Below are 20,624 nucleotides of genomic sequence, written 5' to 3' on the forward strand. Positions count from 1 at the left end.
TTTAACTATATGTATGTATATGTACACTTGGCCTGGAAACTAAAACATTTTAATCGTATCAACGGCGAAAATCTGGAATCAATGAACTCCCATTGGCCTTGAATTGGAAATGGAAAATTAAAGGGCACAAATTTAGCAAAACGAAAGTGAAAAAAAATATATATCACAACAAAATGGGGGAAACCAAGATAATGGGTATGAAAATTCATGGTTTTATGCTAATATTTGATTGATATTTAACGCACTTTTAACCAAACCCGGAGGCAAACTACAATGTTGCAATCAGCGGAGCCTACAAAGTGATTACAAATTGAAATTATCAGGCGGCAGCAGGTGCTGCTAAGTCATCAGTGGGGTCAGCTATAGGTATAAAACACAGGGCTACTTTGTATGCATAATGTAGACTTATTTCAGCTAGCCATATAGCATATACCCATGCGATTCCCAGGCCCCAGAAACCCTTACTCAGCAGAAGTGCCCGATTAAGCCTGACCCAGCGGAAAGAGTGTATGAAAATTGGAAAATGCCCCAGTGGAGATTGGGCTATATAAGCGGCCATCGGTGGATTGGAAAAGTCAGTTCAACTCACTCAGTGTTGAAGTCGCATCCCCAGGACCGAGTCCCGAATCCGAATCCTAGCCCGAACCATGAATCCCATGAGAGTACTGAGCCTGCTGGCTTGCCTGGCGGTCGCCGTCTTGGCCAAGCCCAATGGCCGCATGGACAACTCCGTCAACCAGGCCCTGAAGCCCTCGCAGTGGCTCTCCGGATCCCAACTGGAGGCCATTCCGGCCGTCGACGATCTCACCATTGAGCGTCTGGAGAACATGAACCTGGAGCGCGGCGCCGAGCTGCTGCAGCAAGTTTGTGAGTGTTGCCCTAATTTTTATAAATATATTCATTAGATTTCTAAACGGTTGAGAGCTCTTTTAAGCACTTTATGAAAAAATACCCAGCAAATTGAAAAAAACACTACGATTCTGAGGATAGGGCACAAACCAACCATCTTCCAACACTTTTTCAAATGTTTCTTACAAAAACTACTTCATTCGAAAGCCCTAGCATTCTGAAAATATTAAAAATATTATTAATCGTAATGCCTAAATAATTTAATACCTTGCAGACCACCTGTCGCAGATCCACCACAACGTGGAGCCCAGCTACGTGCCCAGCGGCATCCAGGCCTATGTGCCCCAGCCGAATGGCGAGAAGACCGTTGCCCCCCTGAACGAGATGATCCAGCGCCTGAAGCAGAGGCAGAACTTTGGCCAGGACGAGGTGACCATCATCGTGACCGGACTGCCCCAGACCACCGAGACCGTAAAGAAGGCGACCAGGAAGCTGGTCCAGGCCTACATCCAGCGCTACAATCTGCAGCAGCAGCGTCAGCAGGGCAAGCAGGGCAGCCAGGACTACCAGGATCAGAGCGGCGAGCAGAAGAAGGCCCAGAGGACCAGCAGCGAGGAGGACTCCAGTGAGGAGGTTAAGAACGCCCCCACCCAGAGCGGCAACATCATCGTGATCGATTTGGGTTCCAAGTTGAACAACTACCAGCGTTATGCCATGCTCGATATCGAGAAGACCGGCGCCAAGATCGGCAAGTGGATCGTCCAGATGGTTAACGAGTTGGACATGCCCTTCGATACCATCCATCTGATTGGCCAGAATGTCGGTGCCCATGTGGCCGGCGCTGCTGCCCAGGAGTTCACCCGCCTTACCGGACACAAGCTGCCCCGCGTCACTGGTCTGGACCCCTCCAAGATTGTGGCCAAGAACAAGAACACCCTCACGGGACTGGCCCGCGGTGATGCCGAATTCGTCGATGCCATCCACACCTCCGTCTACGGCATGGGCACCCCCATCCGTTCCGGCGACGTTGACTTCTATCCCAATGGACCCGCCGCCGGAGTGCCCGGTGCCAGCAATGTGATAGAGGCCGCCATGCGCGCCACCCGCTACTTCGCCGAGTCAGTGCGTCCCGGCAACGAGAGGAGCTTCCCCGCCGTCCCAGCCAACTCCCTGCAGCAGTACAAGCAAAACGATGGCTTCGGCAAGCGGGCCTACATGGGCATCGACACCGCCCACGATCTGGAGGGCGACTACATCCTCCAGGTGAACCCCAAGAGCCCCTTCGGCCGCAACGCTCCCGCCCAGAAGCAGAGCAGCTACCACGGTGTCCACCAGGCGTGGAACACCAACCAGGACAGCAAGGACTACCAGTAGGGAGTTCGAGCTCTGGAATGGCAACAACCAACCAACCCAACAACCAACCAACCACACACACTGTAGTCCCTAAGTTGAACCCAAATTGGCCCTTTCTTGAGATTACTCAACTATGTAACGAGCAGATCGCGAAATTCAGCAAATAAACGCTTGATAAAGAGCTTAAAAATAACCATGGAGTTTCTAGTTATTTTGGGCAGAGGGGGGTCTAAGGATCCCAAAAATTTTGAGCCCAATGGCTTATAAATACAACTCTTTACCCTAGTAACTTCGGAGCTTTTATCTTTAATATTTTCAAGATATTAATTAATATTTCCCATTTTAGTATACGCCCACAAACAAAATATTATAGGAACATCCTAAAACGTTTTTGAATAGGTCTATATAAAGTATTTCTGTAGTTTTTGGGATTAAATAGACCAAAGATCTTTAAAACAAAGAAACCAAAACCTTTAAAAATGTAACTCATTAACTTAGTAATTTCGGGGCCTATAACAGGTAAAACTTGAATCTATCCAACATTTTTTTAGTATAAACAAAATTATTGAACAAGGAAGAATAATAACAGCCACAAACAAAATAATAAAAGATCCTCAACATATATTGCAGGGTATCATATGAAAACATTCTGGAACCTAAAGCTAACTTAAAAAATATGGTTTAACATTTAGAAATTTAAAAACTTAAATAAGTCTTTAATTTTCAAACATTTTTGGGGGAAAGGGTTTACCAAAAATCAGCTTCTAATGGGATATCCTATGATATAATATAATATAGTTCCAAAGACAAAGATCAGCAATTGTTTTTGTAAACTTAGATTTACTTTATTGTTGTCTGTGTTTTTTTGTGGTGTTGAGGTCTAAGCTTCTCCACCGATGGCTTAGCCTTAAATTAGAAAATAATTTCTTTAGAGTGATTAGGGAGCGGTTTCGCTGACGGGAGGCTGGCGCAATAACAATATACCTCAACCTGAAGCAATAACAATTAGAAATACAGCCAAGACCTTAGGATCAGGGGCTTAGGCGAGAGACTTTTGTTTTATTTATTTCGTGTTTTTCTTGAGTTTCGTGTCTTCTTTTTAGTTCACGGTTTAGTTAAGTGCACATTCCGAATTGTTAGAAATATTATTTCTATATATACTTGTTTGCAGCTCTAGCAGATCAATGCAAAAAATGTTTCGAACCAAAACAGGCGGGCCAAGTTGGGCCCCAAAAAATTGGTATAAGCGCAGGCCAAAGTGTCTTAAACATTAACTACAGTCTTTCTTAAGATACCCACACTCGCTATCTCTATGTACATCCCTCACATGTGTGTACATTCTTCTCTATATATATATATTTTGCATCGGTATATACACATTATTCGCTTGTTTAAAATTAGTTTTGATTTATCTTTTATAACAATTTCATTGTTTCAATTTTGTTTTCTGTGAGTGGAAGCAGTTTTTCTTTATTTATCTCGTTTTGAATATTTGGTTTCCCAGCTACTTTAACTACGTTCATAAATATTCCTATATCATATCATATTCAAGTTAATTAGCTTTGAGGCCGAACTAAAGCACAAGGCATTTTGCCGTTTATTTAAAATGTTTATCAAACGTTTTTCATCGGTTTTCAATATATTTATATATCTATATATAGATCGTTTGGTGCGCTCTACAGTGCAAAATATTTGCTCAATTATAAAATTGTTTCACAGTTTGTTAAATCTTAAAAACATAATCAAAAGCAAGACAAGTTTGGAACAATATAGTCGGGGGTCTGGACTATTGGAGATCTGTTACCATAGACTATGTACACAAGAAATGTGTTTTATTTTGAATTGGTTTTTAAGACCATTTGTAAATATACTTAAGGAAACGTAAGATCTAGTGTTTTTATTAAACATTTACAGACAAACGGACAATTTCTGGGTAAATGTATTTTATTTAGCACTTGGTATCAGATCTCTATCATGGGTTTTATTTTTATGGCTCTAAGCTATATCGTTTATATCTGGATCCGTGTTATCCAGTCGCTGTAACTCAGATAGCGTGTTGAACTAGGCAAAATCCAATGCGGGTATGATGCATCTACGGGCTTCAGCAAATACATGAGGGCTAATAACTGGATTGGTGTTTCGTGTGCTTTATGGTAAATCCTTACAATGTCCGTTCAATTGAATTTGTATCACAGCAATATATTTGTTTTGTTTTATATTTATAATACGTGTATATATATATACTATATAGTTGTGATCCGGGGGAGAAGCATAACGATGAGCAATAAATCATAGGGATGGTATTTCGCTCTATAGTGCGTTTTGTTTAGATATTTCATTTTTCAAGCTTAGACAGGAGAAACCGAAATGAAAACGAAAGTTTCGATCGATAAGCTCTATGCGTCAGTGGATCTGGATCTGGATCTGGATCGCAACTATCCAATTATCAAACCGCAATGCAACAACCTAGGTGACCAGTGTTTGTACTGAAATACGTCTCAAATGCGCTTGATGGTGGGTCCGGTGAAGAAGACGGAAACTTTGCGCTTGAACCGCTCCATGGTGGGCTCGTGCTCCTCCTCGTAGTCGTCGTCATCGTTCTCGTCCTGCCGCCGGTGGTGGTGCTGCTGGTGGAGATACTGGTGGTGGTGGGGCTGGTGGTGCCTCTGCGGCGGCAAATGCAGGCGTGGCGGCGGAGGCGTTCGATGGTGCTGGCCAAAGATGATGGTGCGCGGAAAGGGCATGGCCACATCGTCCTCGTCCCCCTCATCCGGATCATCCTGCCCATCTGCACCACCAGCACCACCCCCACCACCCTGCTGACCCTGACCGCCGCCATCCGACTCGCTGAAACCGGGATTAAGTATTATGTTCGGTATAAGCTCAATGCTGTCCCAACCGTCTTGCAGTTCTTTAGGCCAAAGGGGGGTTTAAAAAACAGGTAAAAATTAATTAAACATAATATTATATCATTACAATCGCATTATATCGATCATATTGAAAGAGAGGAAGAGATAGAGAGAACCAGAGGAAGAGAGAGAGAAGAAACACACATTTATTAGGCATATTTTAGATAATTGTTCTGTACGTTACCTTTTTTCTAGGGTTTTATTATTGTTTGTGTGTGGGTAAGTGAGTGTGTGTGTTTTGGGGTGTTTCTTTGTTTTTTTCTGAGTGTAAGTGTGCAACAGCTTAACACAAATATTTACAGGCGGCGCTTCAGCCAAGTGACACTCGAAAAATGCGGCACTCTAGCCCCCAAGCGTCGCACGGGGCGTATGCGTAATGCAAGCAGCAACTTTGTCTCGCTAAATAAATGTATCTACAGCTGTGTACAAAATAATAGGTATCTATAATTCACCATTTTAAATGCTATTTTTAAATCTGCTTTTTTGTCCTAGCAATAAATATTATTATTATTTTGAGCACAGTTGCATATGCGTGTATATAGTATATGTTTTCTATCTTGTGTGTCTTTCAGTGTGTGTTTGTGTGCATTTTCTATTGAAATCCAAGCTCAAGTGTTCTCAAAACAAAACTAAATCAAATCTCAACGGAACATTTCATACAATCCACTCTTTTGGGTTTTCAAAAACATTTAATTGTCGTGCTTTTATGGGTTTTATCGTTGCAAATGCAAGTAACACAATAATATTCGGTAAAGTACATACACGGTTACAACATTGATAAAGCATTTGTCTTTGGTCTAGGCATTTTACAATATTTATTTAGCAATATCATTTGGTTTTGCTTGCTGCAGCTAAAGCTTAAAATTGGCTGAGACCTCTAGACGGTTTTTGCTTTGATTTCGTTTCCATTGATTGATTGATTTGTGGCTACAAGTGCAGGCTATCACAGTTTAAGTGCTTAAAGCTTTTACTCTTTTTTTGGTCTAGGACTGGATTGGTTTCTTTAATTGTTTTGTCAAAGCGGAAATTACACTTTATATTACTTAAGGCTAGGCTCTACAAAGGGGATTTTTGGTTGAATAAATGTGGGAGTGGGTCCTGCGGCTCAAAATATTTTTAAGATTAAAATGAAAAGTGAAATTTTACACTTAATGTAAGCAACATGGATTTTTATATATATTGTATAATTATAGCTGCCTTGTTCTACGAATATTTGATTCTCCTAAAGAAAATTATTTAATGCCTACAACACTTAATTTCTAAAAAAAACCTACATTACTCTAAACATTATTGTAATTATTAGATGAAAAATGATTAAAACCGCCTTATAATAGGTGTCTATTAAAAAATTAAAGACAAATTAGCTAGTGAATATGTCTTGAATCAATATTTGATTCATCTGAACTGAGCTTTTCACAACAAATACATTTTCGTATGCATTTTATACGCAAAATTATATTTACAGGTCACAGGAGCCGCACTAAGGCTATGTACACATATTATTTGGTATTTATTATATGGGGACTTAAACATATATTGGTTTATATAAATAACATCCAACGACAAAGCAAACAATTCGCGTCCGGCTGGCGAACATAAAATATAAATGCGGTTAAACAACACAATATGGGATATATTAAATATATTAACAATAGCAGCGGCAACAACAACAGCAATGTGGCAATAACGACAACAACAACAACGACACCAATTAACATCAATATATAATATAGCCATAACCAAACTGAACAATGCAAGGTAAAAACAAGGAAGAACGCTATAGTCGAGTACCTCGACTATCAGATACCCGTTACTCAGCTAAAGGGACCAAAGGGAAATGGAGATATGCAAGCAGCAAAGCGAGATTTAAATGCGCCACCTACCGGCGGAAGACAGATTTAAGCATTGTGGGCGTTAGGGTAGCCGTGGCAAATTTTTTTTTGGATCAATCGATAGGCATTGACGAGACCAATACATTTCAGTTAAAATTTTTAATCTAGCATAAAAATTGTGGGCGCCACAGGCTTGGGCGGTTTGTGGGCGTTAGAGTGGGCGTGGCATATTCGCATAACAAACTTGCGCTGCGTACAAGGCTACGGAATCTAAATCTGAAATCCCAATACTCTATCTTTGATAGTTTCCGAGATATCCGCGTTCATATTTACGATTTTTTGAAGTTTGTAGGCGGTTTGTGGGCGTTAAAGTGGGCGTGGCAAACTTTTTTTTGGGTCAATCGATAGGTATTGATGAGAACAATTCATTTCAGTTTAAATTTTTACTCTAGCATCAAAACTGTAGAAGCCACAGTTTTGGGCGGTTTGTGGGCGTTAGAGTGGGCGTGGCACTCTACTGAAACAAACTTGCGCTGCGTAAGAAGCTCAGGAATCTGCTCGCCAAATCTCAATAGCCTAGCTCTCATAGTTTCCAAGATCTCAGCGTTCATCCGGACAGACGGACAGACGGACAGACGGACAGACGGACAGACGGACAGACGGACAGACGGACATGGCTAGATCGACTCGGCTAGTGATCCTGATCAAGAATATATATACTTTATGGGGTCGGAAACGCTTCCTTCTGCCTGTTACATACTTTCCGACGAATCTAGTATACCCTTTTACTCTACGAGTAACGGGTATAATAATCAGTGAGTTCAAATAAAAAGCCAAATGTAAAAAGAAAAACACTTTTAAATAAAAAGAAAAACGGGTGAGCTTTGTTGCTGGTTATCTCAGGGATTGTTTGCTGTTTTCTATATTTTGTTCAAAACTTGGGGATATTTTGGAGTTGGAGTTGGAGTTTTTTTTGGAGCTAAAGCTGGAGTTGATCGACTTATTCTGTACCCATTTGCGCCGACTGATAGCACTCCTTGGAGAGCACAATGCAGAGTCCGATCGCTAATATCACAAGGGTTCCGAGCACTATGCTGACGGCCACTATCCAAATGCGTGGATCGAAATTGTCTAGGTCGGGTTTTATAAGGCGTATGAGATCTGGATCGGGTGTGACAGAGACAGAGACACGCACACACACAAGAGAGAGAGAGAGAGAGGGGAGAGAAGAGTAGATAGATGGACAACGAAAATTACCAAAAATACAAATCGAATATACTAAACAATGAGCTATACGTTTACACTTAGTTTAAAGTTAGTCGATAATGCTGGCTACCAATCAAGTTACTAAAGTAGTGACCACGTTTGCGATTGCAATGAGTTCGTAGGGTTTTTCAAAACCCTATTAAAATACAATGTTTTATAATATATCATATTTAAATATAATATTTTATAATATATTGTACAATATTTTATTATATATTATATCATTTCGATTGCAATCCCATCTCATGGTCCTTAATATAAAGAGGTTGACATCAATTGGAAATTAGGAATGATAAACTACCGTTTAAAATTACAGTTTACACATTTAAAGTAGAATATCAAAGTTATACGGAAATAGTAGTCATAGTCAACATAATCTAGACCTGGTTTGGACCTAGCCTAGCCTAACCTAATAGAGCCTAAGATCTCTATGGTTCGAATGGATAGTAGTGGTGGTGGTGGTGGACTTACCCTCCTCCTTGGTCTCCGGCAGCGTGGTCACGTTGGTGGTGACCACCTCGCCGCTGCCCAGCTCGTTGTTGGCCCATATCCGAAACTCATAGGTGGTGTTGGGTGCCAGGCGATAGACCTCCATTTGGCGCTATACGAAATGCGTGTGAGGGATACAATAAGGGATTAATAAAATTCAAAGTAAAATACAAGCTTAAGATCCTCAGTTGTTTCATATAATATTTAATAAATCGCAATATGCTAGGAAATTAATGATATTACTAGGTTTTTTCCGATGTATTCTAGTTTATTTACAAGGTAATACTCACCACATTGAAGGCTATGTTGATGGGATCCATCCTGCTCCAGGCGTGCTCGAAACTGGCATTGGCCGGCGGCGTTTTGTAGGACACATTGCGGTACTCCGCCGTGAAGCTGCGCACCGGATAGCCCCCGGACTGGGTCTTGTTGAAGCGCCAGATGAGGAAGCCCAGTATGGTGGAGGCCTTGAAGTACAGCTGCGAAACCGGACCCGGAACGGTGCGAACGGTGAGCTTGGTCCGCTGCTGGGCCTGGTACTCCACTTCCTCCTCCACCGCCTCCACCACTTGCGGTTCCTGCTGGGAGTCCTTCTGGGATTCGGTCTCGCCTTGGGATTCCTTACTGGTACCATTCCCCTCATCATCCACCACTGGATGCGTTTCCTGCTCCTGCTGACTTTGCGGTGAGGTAGTTGCTGATATTGCTGTTGTTGTCGATGGGCGTGGCACTGAGGCGAAGCATACGTAAATTCCCGCATCCGTAGTGCTCACATTGCGCAGCACCAAAACACGACCAGTCTTTGGGGAAAATGATATAGGGTATTGGATAGAGCATGCTCTTCAGAGCGATATCGCCAGCAGCTCACCTGGATTATCGTGCTGTTGTTGCCGTGCTCTTTCACCCACATAATATTTCCCTGGGCTATGCAGGGTATGCTCACGTTGCCGCCCTTGTCCGTCGCGTATTCGTTGTACTTGATCGTAGAGCTGAGTACCGTGAGCACTGCAAATAGATTGAAATAATGATATACAAGATATGTAAGTTGGTATCAATACAGCGAAGCTTTAATATAATAGATCGGGGTCCCCCCATTTCCAGTATATCATAACTTGTCAAAAAACATTCTCATTGTTAAGTGTTAACCCTTTCCCAACTTAGCTCATCGAGTTTTAGTTTTGGGTCACCTTTTTTAAATGATTTAAGCAATCGGGGTCACCAAGTACATACGCTCATCCCCCTGAGAAACCAACCCCGTTAAACACGCTCGATAAGATCTCCTAGCACCTCCTCTTTGATTAATTGAAAGATATCTTCATAGCTAGTAATAAAATTACAAAAGGGAACCCTGGATTCCTCAGTTGGTGACCCAATGTCGTTGTGTCTGGAACGCTGTATAACTGGTTATTTCCAGCTTTTTGGCCTGGTTTGCGGCTGGAGCGGCACTCGTTTGGGCCGCCTTTTGGGCAGTACCTTCCTGGTGATAATACTAATTGAACTGGCCAATGAAATAGTGAATTATTTAAAGGGTGCTCTTCCGAATGGCGAGCCCCTCTCCTCGTACTTTGTGAAAACCATCCAGTCCGTAAATGTGGCCTACAAAATGGTTCATACATGGATTGTCCTAACGGCCCTGTTTGAGTGTCAGCGGGTTCGACGTCTGCTGGAGCAACTGCCTCTGGTCAGGGACACTTCCTTTATATACAGACATTTTATACTGGAGCTAGTGGTTTTAGGGTGTGGCCTGACACTAATCTTAATTGAGTACAATGTGGGTGGCCTGTATCTGGAGAGTCTGAAATATGCCTTTAGCCTTCAGGCAGTTCGGGCTCGCTATCTGCAAATGATGCTAATGGTCCACCGTTTGGATGGCCAGCTGGAGCAACTGCATCGCCGAGTGGTAACCAGGGCAACAGATTACAAAACCCTCAGATACGAATATGCCCATCTGGCAAAATTGTCGCGTTCCCTGTCGCGTCTCTATGGCCTCTCGTTGCTCCAACTGAATATCCTTTGCCTGGGTGACTGCATAATCATGTGTAATGTGTACTTCATGGTGGAATATCTGAAGGCATTGCCTGCCACCTGGTTTGTCTTCGCCCAGACCATGTACGTAGTGCTGCCCACTCTAGTCAAGATTTCGACCATGTGCGCTGCGTGCCAACGATGTGTTGCAAAGGTGAGGGCTTATAATGGAATCAAAAAGGATTAAAGTCCATGAAAAAAGTGTCTAAAAGTACAGACAGACAGCTTTACTTAATGTATATTGCCACAGAAATCAAAAATATTTTAAGTGTGCTCAAAATATATAGCTGCATACTTTTAGACAACTTTATAAGTAATTTGGTGTAGCTAAAATAAGTTTTGAAGATTTTCCTAACATTTCGTACAGTCCAAACACTTGCAGGAGCAACTCAACGATCGACCAGGACAGACAACTTCGGATAGAAGTCAAATCGAGGGATTCGCCCTTCAAATCATGCAGGATCCCATACAGTTCGATGTCTGTGGAATCTATCACCTCAATCTGCAGACTTTAGCAGGGGTAAATGTATACATGTAGACAAATATTATTACCCATATTATCCGTTACCCATTTCAATATAGATGTTCTTCTTCATTCTGGAGGCCCTGGTTATATTCCTGCAATTCGTGTCCCTCGTACGGCCGTAGGCCATGTTCTAATAAATCATGGGGGCTGGGGTGATATATCGGGTCAGAGGTCAGCGGTGGGAACATGCAATATGATTTGCTTGCCAAAAGGAGAAAGGCAAACAGAAAAAGCAGGGGGGGCGAAAAAAAGCTCCTCAATTTAACAACGTTGTTGTATTTCTGCATGCAGAAAACTCTGAAAATGTTGCTGCGACACGCGAAGGTCATACACACACTGCTTACATATTTATGACGCTGCCTGTTTCCGCTTCTTCTTCTTCTCATTCTCGTTCGACAGGAAACAACAAAAAAAAAAAAAGCACAAGGCAGCAGGAACAACAATAAACACCAAAAGCAACGTCATTCCATTCCTCATATTTTATTTCTGGCTTTCAAAAGTCACCTAGAAACACGGCTTGAGGAGGGGTTAAAGATGGGGTTCCAGCAGTAAGTGGGGTTCAAAGGTGCCAATATTAAACGAAAAGAATTCATAAAAGGTTCTTAAGGAAGAAGAATAATATACACAGGATTTCATAAGCCAACCTCGATCCATATTAAGCAATCGATTTGGCCTCTATATTCCTTCACTCTCTCTTTAATATATGTATTTATTTAAGTTAACATCGTCAAGCTTTAACTTTCCAAATTATATTCCCATGTTCCGAGTTTCTTGAGTGGCTCACTTAACATGGATTAAACTTGTATAGCTATAATATATCTTCCGTTCCTTGTAAGCCAGAAATCTGAAAACTTTCAGGCTACATGAACTTAATAAGATTGCCTTTTTAAAGTTGGCCATTTCTTGTGGGTAATTCGGAGCACAAGGCAAACAAACATTTACCAAAAACACATTTCCTCATACACATATGAAAAGCCAAAAAACCAGATATGAAACAATATTAAGGTTCAACCTTGTCCAAGTTGGGGCAAATGTAAGACAGTCAGTCATCCATAATGTTGATAAAGTTTCGCACAAGCCAAAATGGCCATAATAAGTTTGCACCGGGGGGTTCTATATGTTTGGGTTTTGGGATGTGGGTGGGTGCTGAAAAACAAAAGCCACCCCATGTGGGGTTATGTAAGGCGCAAGCTGCTTGCCGAAAAGTATGCACCACCCCTTGGAAAATCCGCCCACAGCACCATCATCCCTTGCTGACGTCAGTTAATTGATTTCAACACGAATCCAATTGAGACGCCTAAATTTACACGCAGAGAAACAGATATAGCAATAATACTAGTGGAAATCAAAAAACATACCGGGACAACCCTTTATAAAGAAATATGTGAAGTTCAACAAAAATTCTTAAATGTTCGCAGATACGCATTTGCATACTACCTTTGATTCGGTATATGTATAAAGTGGCCATTCCATCAAAATTAGTATAAGTATAAAACAACTTAGAAACTACACCTACGTTACCTTTATATAACAATACGTTCTTCAAAAAGTTAACCAAAAAATGTCAGTAAATGTTCGCATGCCCCATCAATCTTCGTAACGTACAACCTTTGTTTTAAATTTGGCACAGTGCAAGGTCACTCAATCAGGCTGTCGTTCAATCATTCACTTTGTCGATGGGCAAACCATCAATTGTCGAGCGATTTAATTAGGTCGCCCCAGGGCTCTTTGGCCGTGACGCGATTTGGCCAGTTGCCTATTTTTAGACGCGACTTACATTGATTTTGCCATAAACGCGGACCACCCAAGCGGTGGAAAGCGACCACAAAAACCACATTGGAAAAACCCAAGCAGAAACCAACCAGCGATAAACGTAACCCAATCCAGCCATCAAGAAACAAAATCCGAGAGACAACGGCAAAACAAGCATAGCAGTCGGGGCAAATAAATCCGGGGACAGACGGGCGGGCGACACCTTTTGTTTATTAACCGTATGCGGAACCCCTAGTTACCAACTATTTACCCCGACGACTGATTGGCTGGTGCGGAGGAATTTCCCCGGAAAGAGCGGAAAATGAGGGGGGTTGGGTGTTAAAAAGCAGAAGGCAACAGAAAATGCAACTGAAATGTAATAAAATAAAAATGTTTGCCAATTGGTTTAACACGGTGAGAAGTGAAGGACTTGTGATGGTTTTTCCCAACCCCTTTCGTTTTCGTTTTCTTTTTCTTTTCCTTTTTTTATTGTTCCCCCATTTATTTTTATTCCCACGATGGCCAACCCAAAGCAACCACAACACCACTTCAGCGCGCTTTTCATGGAACTGCGCTTTTCTGTAATTAATTATTTAGGCACTCGCCCCGATTTGTGCCAAACTAGGGGAACGCCTGAGTACAGTAATGGATCCTTAAGGCGAATTTTCACAAGGAGATTTAATTTCAGGTTCTTGTGTGTAATTCAAACTTGTTTTTTGAGCTAACAACAAGTTATGTAATTAAAATGAATACAAGCTGGAGTTTTAAAAAGAGTTACGGATAATTTAAATTCTTCCGAAAGTGTAAAGTTATATATGTATCTTTAAAAACTTCCCTTCAACGAGAAATTTAATCTTGAATGCCTTAAGTTTGTGGAGTTTCCCCTGTATTTTCCCCCAACTCGCAGCACGTTCCTGTTTGCCTGCTGCTGCCATTTTGCATAATTTGCGGTCCCGACTATATCCTTTATCCACCCTACACGTGCTATATCCTCGGATGTGCCCCTCAGTTCGGCGATTGAAGCAACAAGCGGCGAAATAAAGTTTTGCTGATGGCACCCAGCTGGGAGATCGAATGCGATGGGATGGCCAATGGAAGGGTTCAAAGGTCGCCGGCGGGGGCAAACTTTTCAAGCACCCACTTGGGTATCTGAGCAAAAGTCGGGGTCCACTTGAAATGTATCCTCGTCCAGGTATGTCAGTCGGCTTCTGGTTTTAAATTGAAAAAAAATTGCCTACTTCAAAGCCCGGGAGAACCCTTCAGGCTGACAGGCATCAAACGAAGGAAATTATTTCTTTAAACCGGATCTCATTTATTTGCACATCAAATTTTCTACCTCAATTAACAGTGCTTTTAAAACGTATTTAAATATTTACATTTGTATCTCTTCCATTGCTGGTTTACAGCTTTAAAAATTAAAGTATTCATACAATATTTTCTGTGATAATGTAGAGGTATTTAATGGTTCACATGACATTGAATAATAATTTAAAATAAATGCAAATTAAGGCCAATATAATTTGGTATTATTTCAGGCTTAAATTTAAGCTTCATATTTTTTCCCAAATTGGCAAACACTCTAAATATTCCCTCTTGTCCGCAAAAAATAGTTACATATTATCGTTGTTAATTTCGTTGCTCATCAACTTATTCGATTTGCATAATCATTAATATTGCTCGCATTTCTGTGTGTAAATAATTTAATTATGGAACAGCAAACAAGGGTTCGTGACTGCTGAATAATGGAACAGATGCCATTTCGATGGATTTCACTTCGGTTAATGAAGAGAAGAGCCCGCATTCCTGTCCTGGAAAACGCTATCCTGGGAACCCCGGCAACTTGGCTCTGTCAGTTTTGAGTGGAATTGAGTGCTGCAATATTTATGACTCCCCCAGCGAGTGTCGATTGCATTTCGTGTCACCGGCAAATGCCCAAAAACCCTCCTCAGGACCCCTCAACACATGCGGCAAACAAACAACAACATTATGTGTGGGAATACATTTAGCCATACGGAGAGAAAATATCACCAAAAACAGTATACAATATTTTTACAAAACATATCATAATAGTCTATAATTTTTTTACTAAGTCGAATTTCGTTGATTAAACTATGATTTATAAGTTCCAAATCATGTTAAATGTTTTATAACCATTCGAATAAGATTCAATCGTTAAACACATGCAATATATTGGTATTTAAGTTTGTTTTTCGACGCTATTTTATTTAAGTAGCTTACGATGGCCGTATATCTTGTTTTCTGTGTACTTATACGACAGCCCTGACATTTTTATGGAGCTAAATAATGCATTTGGCTTAGAACGACCACAGAATGTCCATCGATTCCCCAGAAGCGACAACAAATGGGGGAAAAAAAGGGTAAAGGAGAAATGGACAAAATGCAGTTTAAGCCACAAGACCATTAAATTGGAATTTCATAAAGCTTTCAGGCATAAGTGCGCACAACAGGGGTTAAGCATAGGGGCTCCGGGGTTAAGATAGGGGCACAAATGTCAGATGCAGCTGTTGCCCTCAAAAGCAGACTATGCGATTATTCTGCTGGCACAACAAAATAATAAAATATATGGCCCAACAAAACACCAAAGAAAACAAAACAAATGAAAGGGGGAAACTTGCTGGGCGAATAAAGGCACACAATCGATAAAAGGGAATTTATTTGAAAATAAAATTAGCACATAAATTATTACGAACTTGAAATCAATTGTAGAGGTGTCTAAAAGTATGCAGTAAGAAATAAAGTCTTTATTGCCGTTTTACAAAAATGTTGCATGCTTTTAGACATCTTTTACAAAATTGCAAATACCATTATTTCCTGCACAAAATACCAATAAGCCTTTGCCAATAAGTTTCTGCTAAGGAACTGAGGTTGGTGAAATTGCATGCTAGAAACCACCGAACCGAGATGCATTTCTAAAGTCTTTACATTCCAATGAATGCCTTGAAAAAGTGTGCATTCAAAAATAAAAACATTTCCTTGGTGCACGTGGCATTCTTCAACGGTCAAAGTGAAATGCAATCTCCCATGGCCAAAATGCCACGAATACGGCCCAATCAAACGACAGAAACAACTGAAAGGCAGACACTTGACTGGGGGACAGGGGAGAGCCCAAACCGAAAACCGAACAAAAGAGTCAAAAGAGTCTTGTTTTCCCCCCCCCCATTTTACTTTTATTTCCAGCTCGTTTTATATGCATATTCTCTTGACCAAGAGCCGGGGAAAAGTCTAGGAGAAAAAAAGAAGGCGGAAAATGCTGAAGACTTTCTCCGCAATTCCCCGAGTCACTTTATTATTATTATTGCCCACGGGCAGAAATGCTGCAGAGCAGCAGCAAACAAAATAAAATGCCAGAATTAATTAAAATTCATAATTAGTTGCATTTTGCATGCCAACGGGCCACGAGGTCACGACAAGAGCTAATCCAGCCTCTGGCTCAACTTGGGCTTTCCACACAGCACAGTGGTTGAAAAGCGGGCGAAAATGGAGTTTAAGGGTCTAAGGATAATACAAGTTGTATTTTTATTTTATAAAATTTTAGCGAGGCCTCAGAAATCAAAATATATGAATGCCATTATTCAAATAGTACCTTATATGGTGTATTGCCTTTTTGCATGATATACAATCTACTTATAAGGGACTTAAAATACACAATTCATAAAATCAAATCAGTATGATATTTTTATTTTAATCCTAAAGGATTTTTAATTGAGTATAATATTCTATTTTAATCAAAACAAATCCTTTTTATAATTTGATTTAATTATTGTGATTAATGATAAGAGTAAAATAAAATAATCATCAAATGTTCTTTAAAAATAAAAATATTTAAATGTAGCAATATTTGTGAACTTTTTCTTGGATACATAACCACATGTCAAGAGTGATATTCAGATGCTAACATTTTTCTGATTTTTTAAAATATATTCCTTTCCTATAAAGAGTTCGAACCACGGTGACCATCCTATGGCAATTCTCATTTCGCACTTTATTTGCTTTGCAGGAGAAACCAGATGGCAGATGAAGGGTGAAATGGGGACTAGCGGGGGGCAGGGAACAGGACTTTCTCCGTAATGATGTCCCCGCCCATTGACGACCCCGCCCACTTGTTGAACCCGTTCTTCTTGTTGTTGTTGTCTGGTATTTCTGGTTCCATTCGGTTGGCATAATTGCAAAATGCATTTTTCTATTGCCTATTTGGAAGGGTTTTATGTGTGTGGATGTTTTGTGTGCTGTGTGAGCAATTAAAATCGGGTGCAAACAAAAATAATCAAATATGTCTGCCCCTCCTAATGGCTTTTTGAATCAACTAACCAGGCGGAAAATCAATGCAAATTTAAATTCACACACGTCCCAATAGGTAAACAAGTGTGGGTGCCCCTTTGGTTGTGGGTGTGTGGCACTCGTCCATTTTTTTTGGTATTGACATTGAAAACCTGCCCCCAACAAACCACAGCCATTGTCTTTTAATACCCTTTGCCAAAAAGGAAAAGGGATATTGAAAAAGCTAATAAAAATATTATTCTTTAATTTAAGGCTCAGGAATATTAGATATATTCTTCCATTGACAACAGAACTAAGGTATTATTTTTATGGAAAATATTTTAAAGTATTGTAAGAACTTGTTAAGAACTTGACCTCTAACAATTTAAGGAGGCTCAAAATCACTTATAACGGTGTTTAAAAGTATGCAATGTTATATTTCACACCCGCAATTCCAATGGAAAGTTGCCAAAAGTAGACCTTATATTTTTCAAAGCATACTTTTGGACACCCTTGCAAAATATTTCAAGCCTTGAGATTTCTGTGGCGTACCCTAAAAACTTCTCCACTTTTAGGTACTGCGAAGTTCATTCATGAATATAAAGTTATATTTAGTTCCCAGATATATTGAAAAACCTTTGGATAGGGCATTCAGAACTTCGTGGATGTGCCAAAGTCTAGACCCCTCTTCTAATTGCACCTTGTGGCACGGGTGGCAAGAGCCTAAAAATAGTGTCAGAGCCCTTGTTGCATGTGTTTTCATTTTCTCTGTGGTGTCGAAGTGCTGAAACCGCAGTGTTGGGTCAACAAAAGTGGGAACTCAATTTTGATTGGAGGGTAAATTCTTGGCGACGCGTCCTTGACTGCGCTTCTATCTACCCGATCTTCCCGTCGGCTCTTTAATTTGCCAAAAACTTTTTCTTTCCAATTTGCCAGCCACACTTTGTCCCTCAATTAAGTCCAGTAAAAATCAATTTGTCCAAAATGAACAGCTGCAAAAGTTTTATCTTGGCAAACAGCTCTGCTGTGTGTTACCGCCTTTTGTTTTAATTAAAAGCAAATATTTTTAGCGACGACGGCTATTACCAAATAATGAGTTTGGCCAAGTCAACTGCCTCTCTACCCACTGCTTTTTCTGTTCTTTTTGAAGGAGGAGGCGAACTCCTGGCTGAGGTTTCGCTGTTGCAGCAACAATTCAAGGACTTATACGCAATTTGCATGCAAATCAAGTTGGTCAGGCCGCTTTGGTGGCTCTTTAAATGGGTTGGGATTTATGTGGGGGCCCCTGGAGGTCGGATTGTTAGATTCAGATTGAGCCCAGGCTTAGGGCTCTCTGACTGAGATATATTATCTTGTGCGACTGTGGGCGGCTTAATCTGGGCACAGATTCATGGCATATCAACGGGAAATTAAACAACTGCGGAAATGACCAAAGAGAATCCGAGTGAAAAGTGTCCTGAACTACAGAATGGAAATAATAGAGTTGCTCAAACATTGGGTGCACAGAATTCTATATGCTTCGTCCTAAGATTTATATAGAAAATCTTTCAAATCACCAGGGTCTTGAAATCGCTCAAAAAGGGCCTAAGAATATGCATCAAAAGGAATAATGCGAAAAATCAAAAGGATATGCTGTCGTCCGTATTTTCACTGCATACTTTTAGGCATATTTTTAAGAGATTTAAAAAATACGATGGTTTAAAAAAATAAATATTGCTTGCATTTTTAATTTTAACCATAATAAAATGACGTTCTTTTTTCATTCAAGTAGGACACACCACCCTCTCATTCCCTTCGTCCTAAGATTTATATAGAAAATCTTTCAAATCACTAGGGTCTTGAATTCACTCAAAATTAGCCTAAGAGTATGCAACAAAATGAATAATACGAAAAATCAAAATGATATGCGGTCGTCCGTATTTTCACTGCATATTTTAGGCGTATTTTAAAGAGCTTTTAAGAAATTCAATGGTTTTTGTAGCAACCTAAAAAAATAAATATTACAAAAACCCATTTCATACATTTTGAATTTTAACCATAATAAAATGACGTTCTTTTTTTCATTCAAGTGGTCACTTATAAAATTATCAGACTAAAAGCATTGTTGCACATTCAAGTAGGACACAGCACCCTCTCATTTAACTTGGCAAATGGACCTCCTATTTTAACCGAATCAGCAACAATGCTTAATCATAATTTCACATGCTTTTTAGAGGTCCCCGGAAGCCCATCAAAATACCCCACATAAAGCAGAAAACTCGACCAAAATTTGTGGCACCCTCTGGTGACATCCCAACTGGACACGCATTAATCCCAATCGGGCAATCGGACCCCAGAAATGGGGGAGTTATGTAAAGTGTCAAGTGCTTACCTTGGGTGAAAAATAATAGATTAAACGATGACAACGCTAGCACGGAGCTGGAAGTGGACGACATGCTTCCATAGCACGCTTTAAGCACGCTTTACATAAGCCGTCGTGGGTGTTCCGTCGCCTCTGCCTCCTCCTCGCTTTATCGCCCCCTCCCTTTTGGCCAAAGCCGGCTGCAAAGCAATCAACAAAGGCACAGGCACAGAGAGAGAAAAAATAATAAAAACAAAAAGCAGACGGCGACGACGCGCCAAAAAAAAAAAAAAAAGAAAAGTTCCTTTGCTGATTTCTACTTTCTCCTATTTTATCCTTTCACATTTACAGTTACTCCTATCGCGTGCGTCTGCTTTGTTGTTATTTTCTTTCTTTATTTTCGGCTCTCTCTCTCTCTCCTCCAACTTTCTCCTCTCCGTTGGCTCTTCCTCTTCCGCGACTCCTTTTGACGTAACTTCAAAATGCGGCTGCTGATTTTTCGGGGATTTTTAGCACTACTGGGGGGGGGGGGGTTTTCGAAAAATGGTATTCTATGCAACTATTACTTCGATGTATTCAACTTGAAAAAAAAGAAATGCTAGTGTTTATTTAATTAAACTGCAGTCGGTGTTTGGAGAGAGTTGTTGTCGACGGGACACTGGGTTCGCTAGCCGTCCGCCGTTCATGTACCGATGCGTTCGAGTTGCGTTGCTCGACTGAAACTGAAACTGAAGCGCTTTTAAATCGGCTTCGTGCCAGGGACTCGGAAAATCGCCCGCCAGAGCTTAGCCTTCGGCTAAATACCCGCCAGATCTGGCCGTTTTTGGAGAGGAAAATGGTAGCTAGAACTAGTATTCGGGGTGCCAATAAAACATCTGGAGGTTTGAAGTAAAATCTCCACAGGGTTCCAATAAAAAATCTAGAGGTTTGAAGTCAAATCTCCACAGGGTTAAAATGAAACCTTATTAAAAGTAACCAAAAAGTATGCTACATTTCATTCAATG

General features: G+C 40.7%; 3 protein-coding genes across 5 annotated transcripts; 2 read left to right on the forward strand and 1 right to left on the reverse strand.

Moving 5' to 3' along the window:
• Positions 1-577: 577 nt before the first annotated feature.
• Positions 578-2,392, forward strand: LOC119557624 (vitellogenin-1). Its single transcript, XM_037870452.1, has 2 exons — positions 578-867; positions 1,124-2,392. The coding sequence occupies exons 1-2, from the start codon at positions 648-650 to the stop codon at positions 2,221-2,223; spliced, it is 1,320 nt and encodes a 439-aa protein (XP_037726380.1). The 5' UTR covers positions 578-647; the 3' UTR covers positions 2,224-2,392.
• Positions 2,393-3,022: 630 nt separating this feature from the next.
• LOC119557622 lies at positions 3,023-20,324 on the reverse strand. 3 transcript variants are annotated; one of them, XM_037870447.1, is made up of 6 exons: positions 19,651-20,324; positions 9,567-9,703; positions 8,989-9,498; positions 8,681-8,810; positions 7,955-8,104; positions 3,023-5,113 (listed from the first exon to the last, which is right to left on the reverse strand). In XM_037870447.1, exons 1-6 carry the CDS (start codon positions 19,712-19,714, stop codon positions 4,701-4,703), a joined length of 1,404 nt encoding a protein of 467 aa, XP_037726375.1. In that variant the 5' UTR covers positions 19,715-20,324; the 3' UTR covers positions 3,023-4,700. The 3 variants fall into 3 exon arrangements, with proteins under 3 accessions (XP_037726375.1, XP_037726377.1, XP_037726376.1); XM_037870449.1 differs by lacking the exon at positions 7,955-8,104 and having other exon boundaries at positions 3,023-5,049; XM_037870448.1 differs by lacking the exon at positions 7,955-8,104.
• LOC119557625 (putative gustatory receptor 9a) lies at positions 10,071-11,432 on the forward strand. The gene is made up of 3 exons (XM_037870453.1): positions 10,071-10,877; positions 11,091-11,243; positions 11,306-11,432. Exons 1-3 carry the CDS (start codon positions 10,071-10,073, stop codon positions 11,369-11,371), a joined length of 1,026 nt encoding a protein of 341 aa, XP_037726381.1. The 3' UTR covers positions 11,372-11,432.
• Positions 20,325-20,624: the final 300 nt, after the last annotated feature.

Source organism: Drosophila subpulchrella, chromosome X, assembly GCF_014743375.2.
Source record: "Drosophila subpulchrella strain 33 F10 #4 breed RU33 chromosome X, RU_Dsub_v1.1 Primary Assembly, whole genome shotgun sequence".
In the NCBI taxonomy this organism is placed as follows: Eukaryota; Metazoa; Arthropoda; class Insecta; order Diptera; family Drosophilidae; genus Drosophila; species Drosophila subpulchrella.

Excerpts from the sequence above, each read along its gene's own strand:
- LOC119557622 (XM_037870447.1), bottom strand. The coding sequence starts at position 19,714 with ATGTCGTCCACTTCCAGCTCCGTGCTAGCGTTGTCATCGTTTAATCTA. Across the intron at positions 9,704-19,650 it reads TCTATTATTTTTCACCCAAG|TGCTCACGGTACTCAGCTCT; the intron begins GTAAGCACTTGA and ends ATCTATTTGCAG. Across the intron at positions 8,811-8,988 it reads TCAACATAGCCTTCAATGTG|CGCCAAATGGAGGTCTATCG; the intron begins GTGAGTATTACC and ends CATTTCGTATAG.
- LOC119557625 (XM_037870453.1), top strand. The coding sequence starts at position 10,071 with ATGTCGTTGTGTCTGGAACGCTGTATAACTGGTTATTTCCAGCTTTTT. Across the intron at positions 10,878-11,090 it reads GCCAACGATGTGTTGCAAAG|TCCAAACACTTGCAGGAGCA; the intron begins GTGAGGGCTTAT and ends CATTTCGTACAG. Across the intron at positions 11,244-11,305 it reads ATCTGCAGACTTTAGCAGGG|ATGTTCTTCTTCATTCTGGA; the intron begins GTAAATGTATAC and ends ATTTCAATATAG.
- LOC119557624 (XM_037870452.1), top strand. The coding sequence starts at position 648 with ATGAATCCCATGAGAGTACTGAGCCTGCTGGCTTGCCTGGCGGTCGCC. Across the intron at positions 868-1,123 it reads CGAGCTGCTGCAGCAAGTTT|ACCACCTGTCGCAGATCCAC; the intron begins GTGAGTGTTGCC and ends AATACCTTGCAG.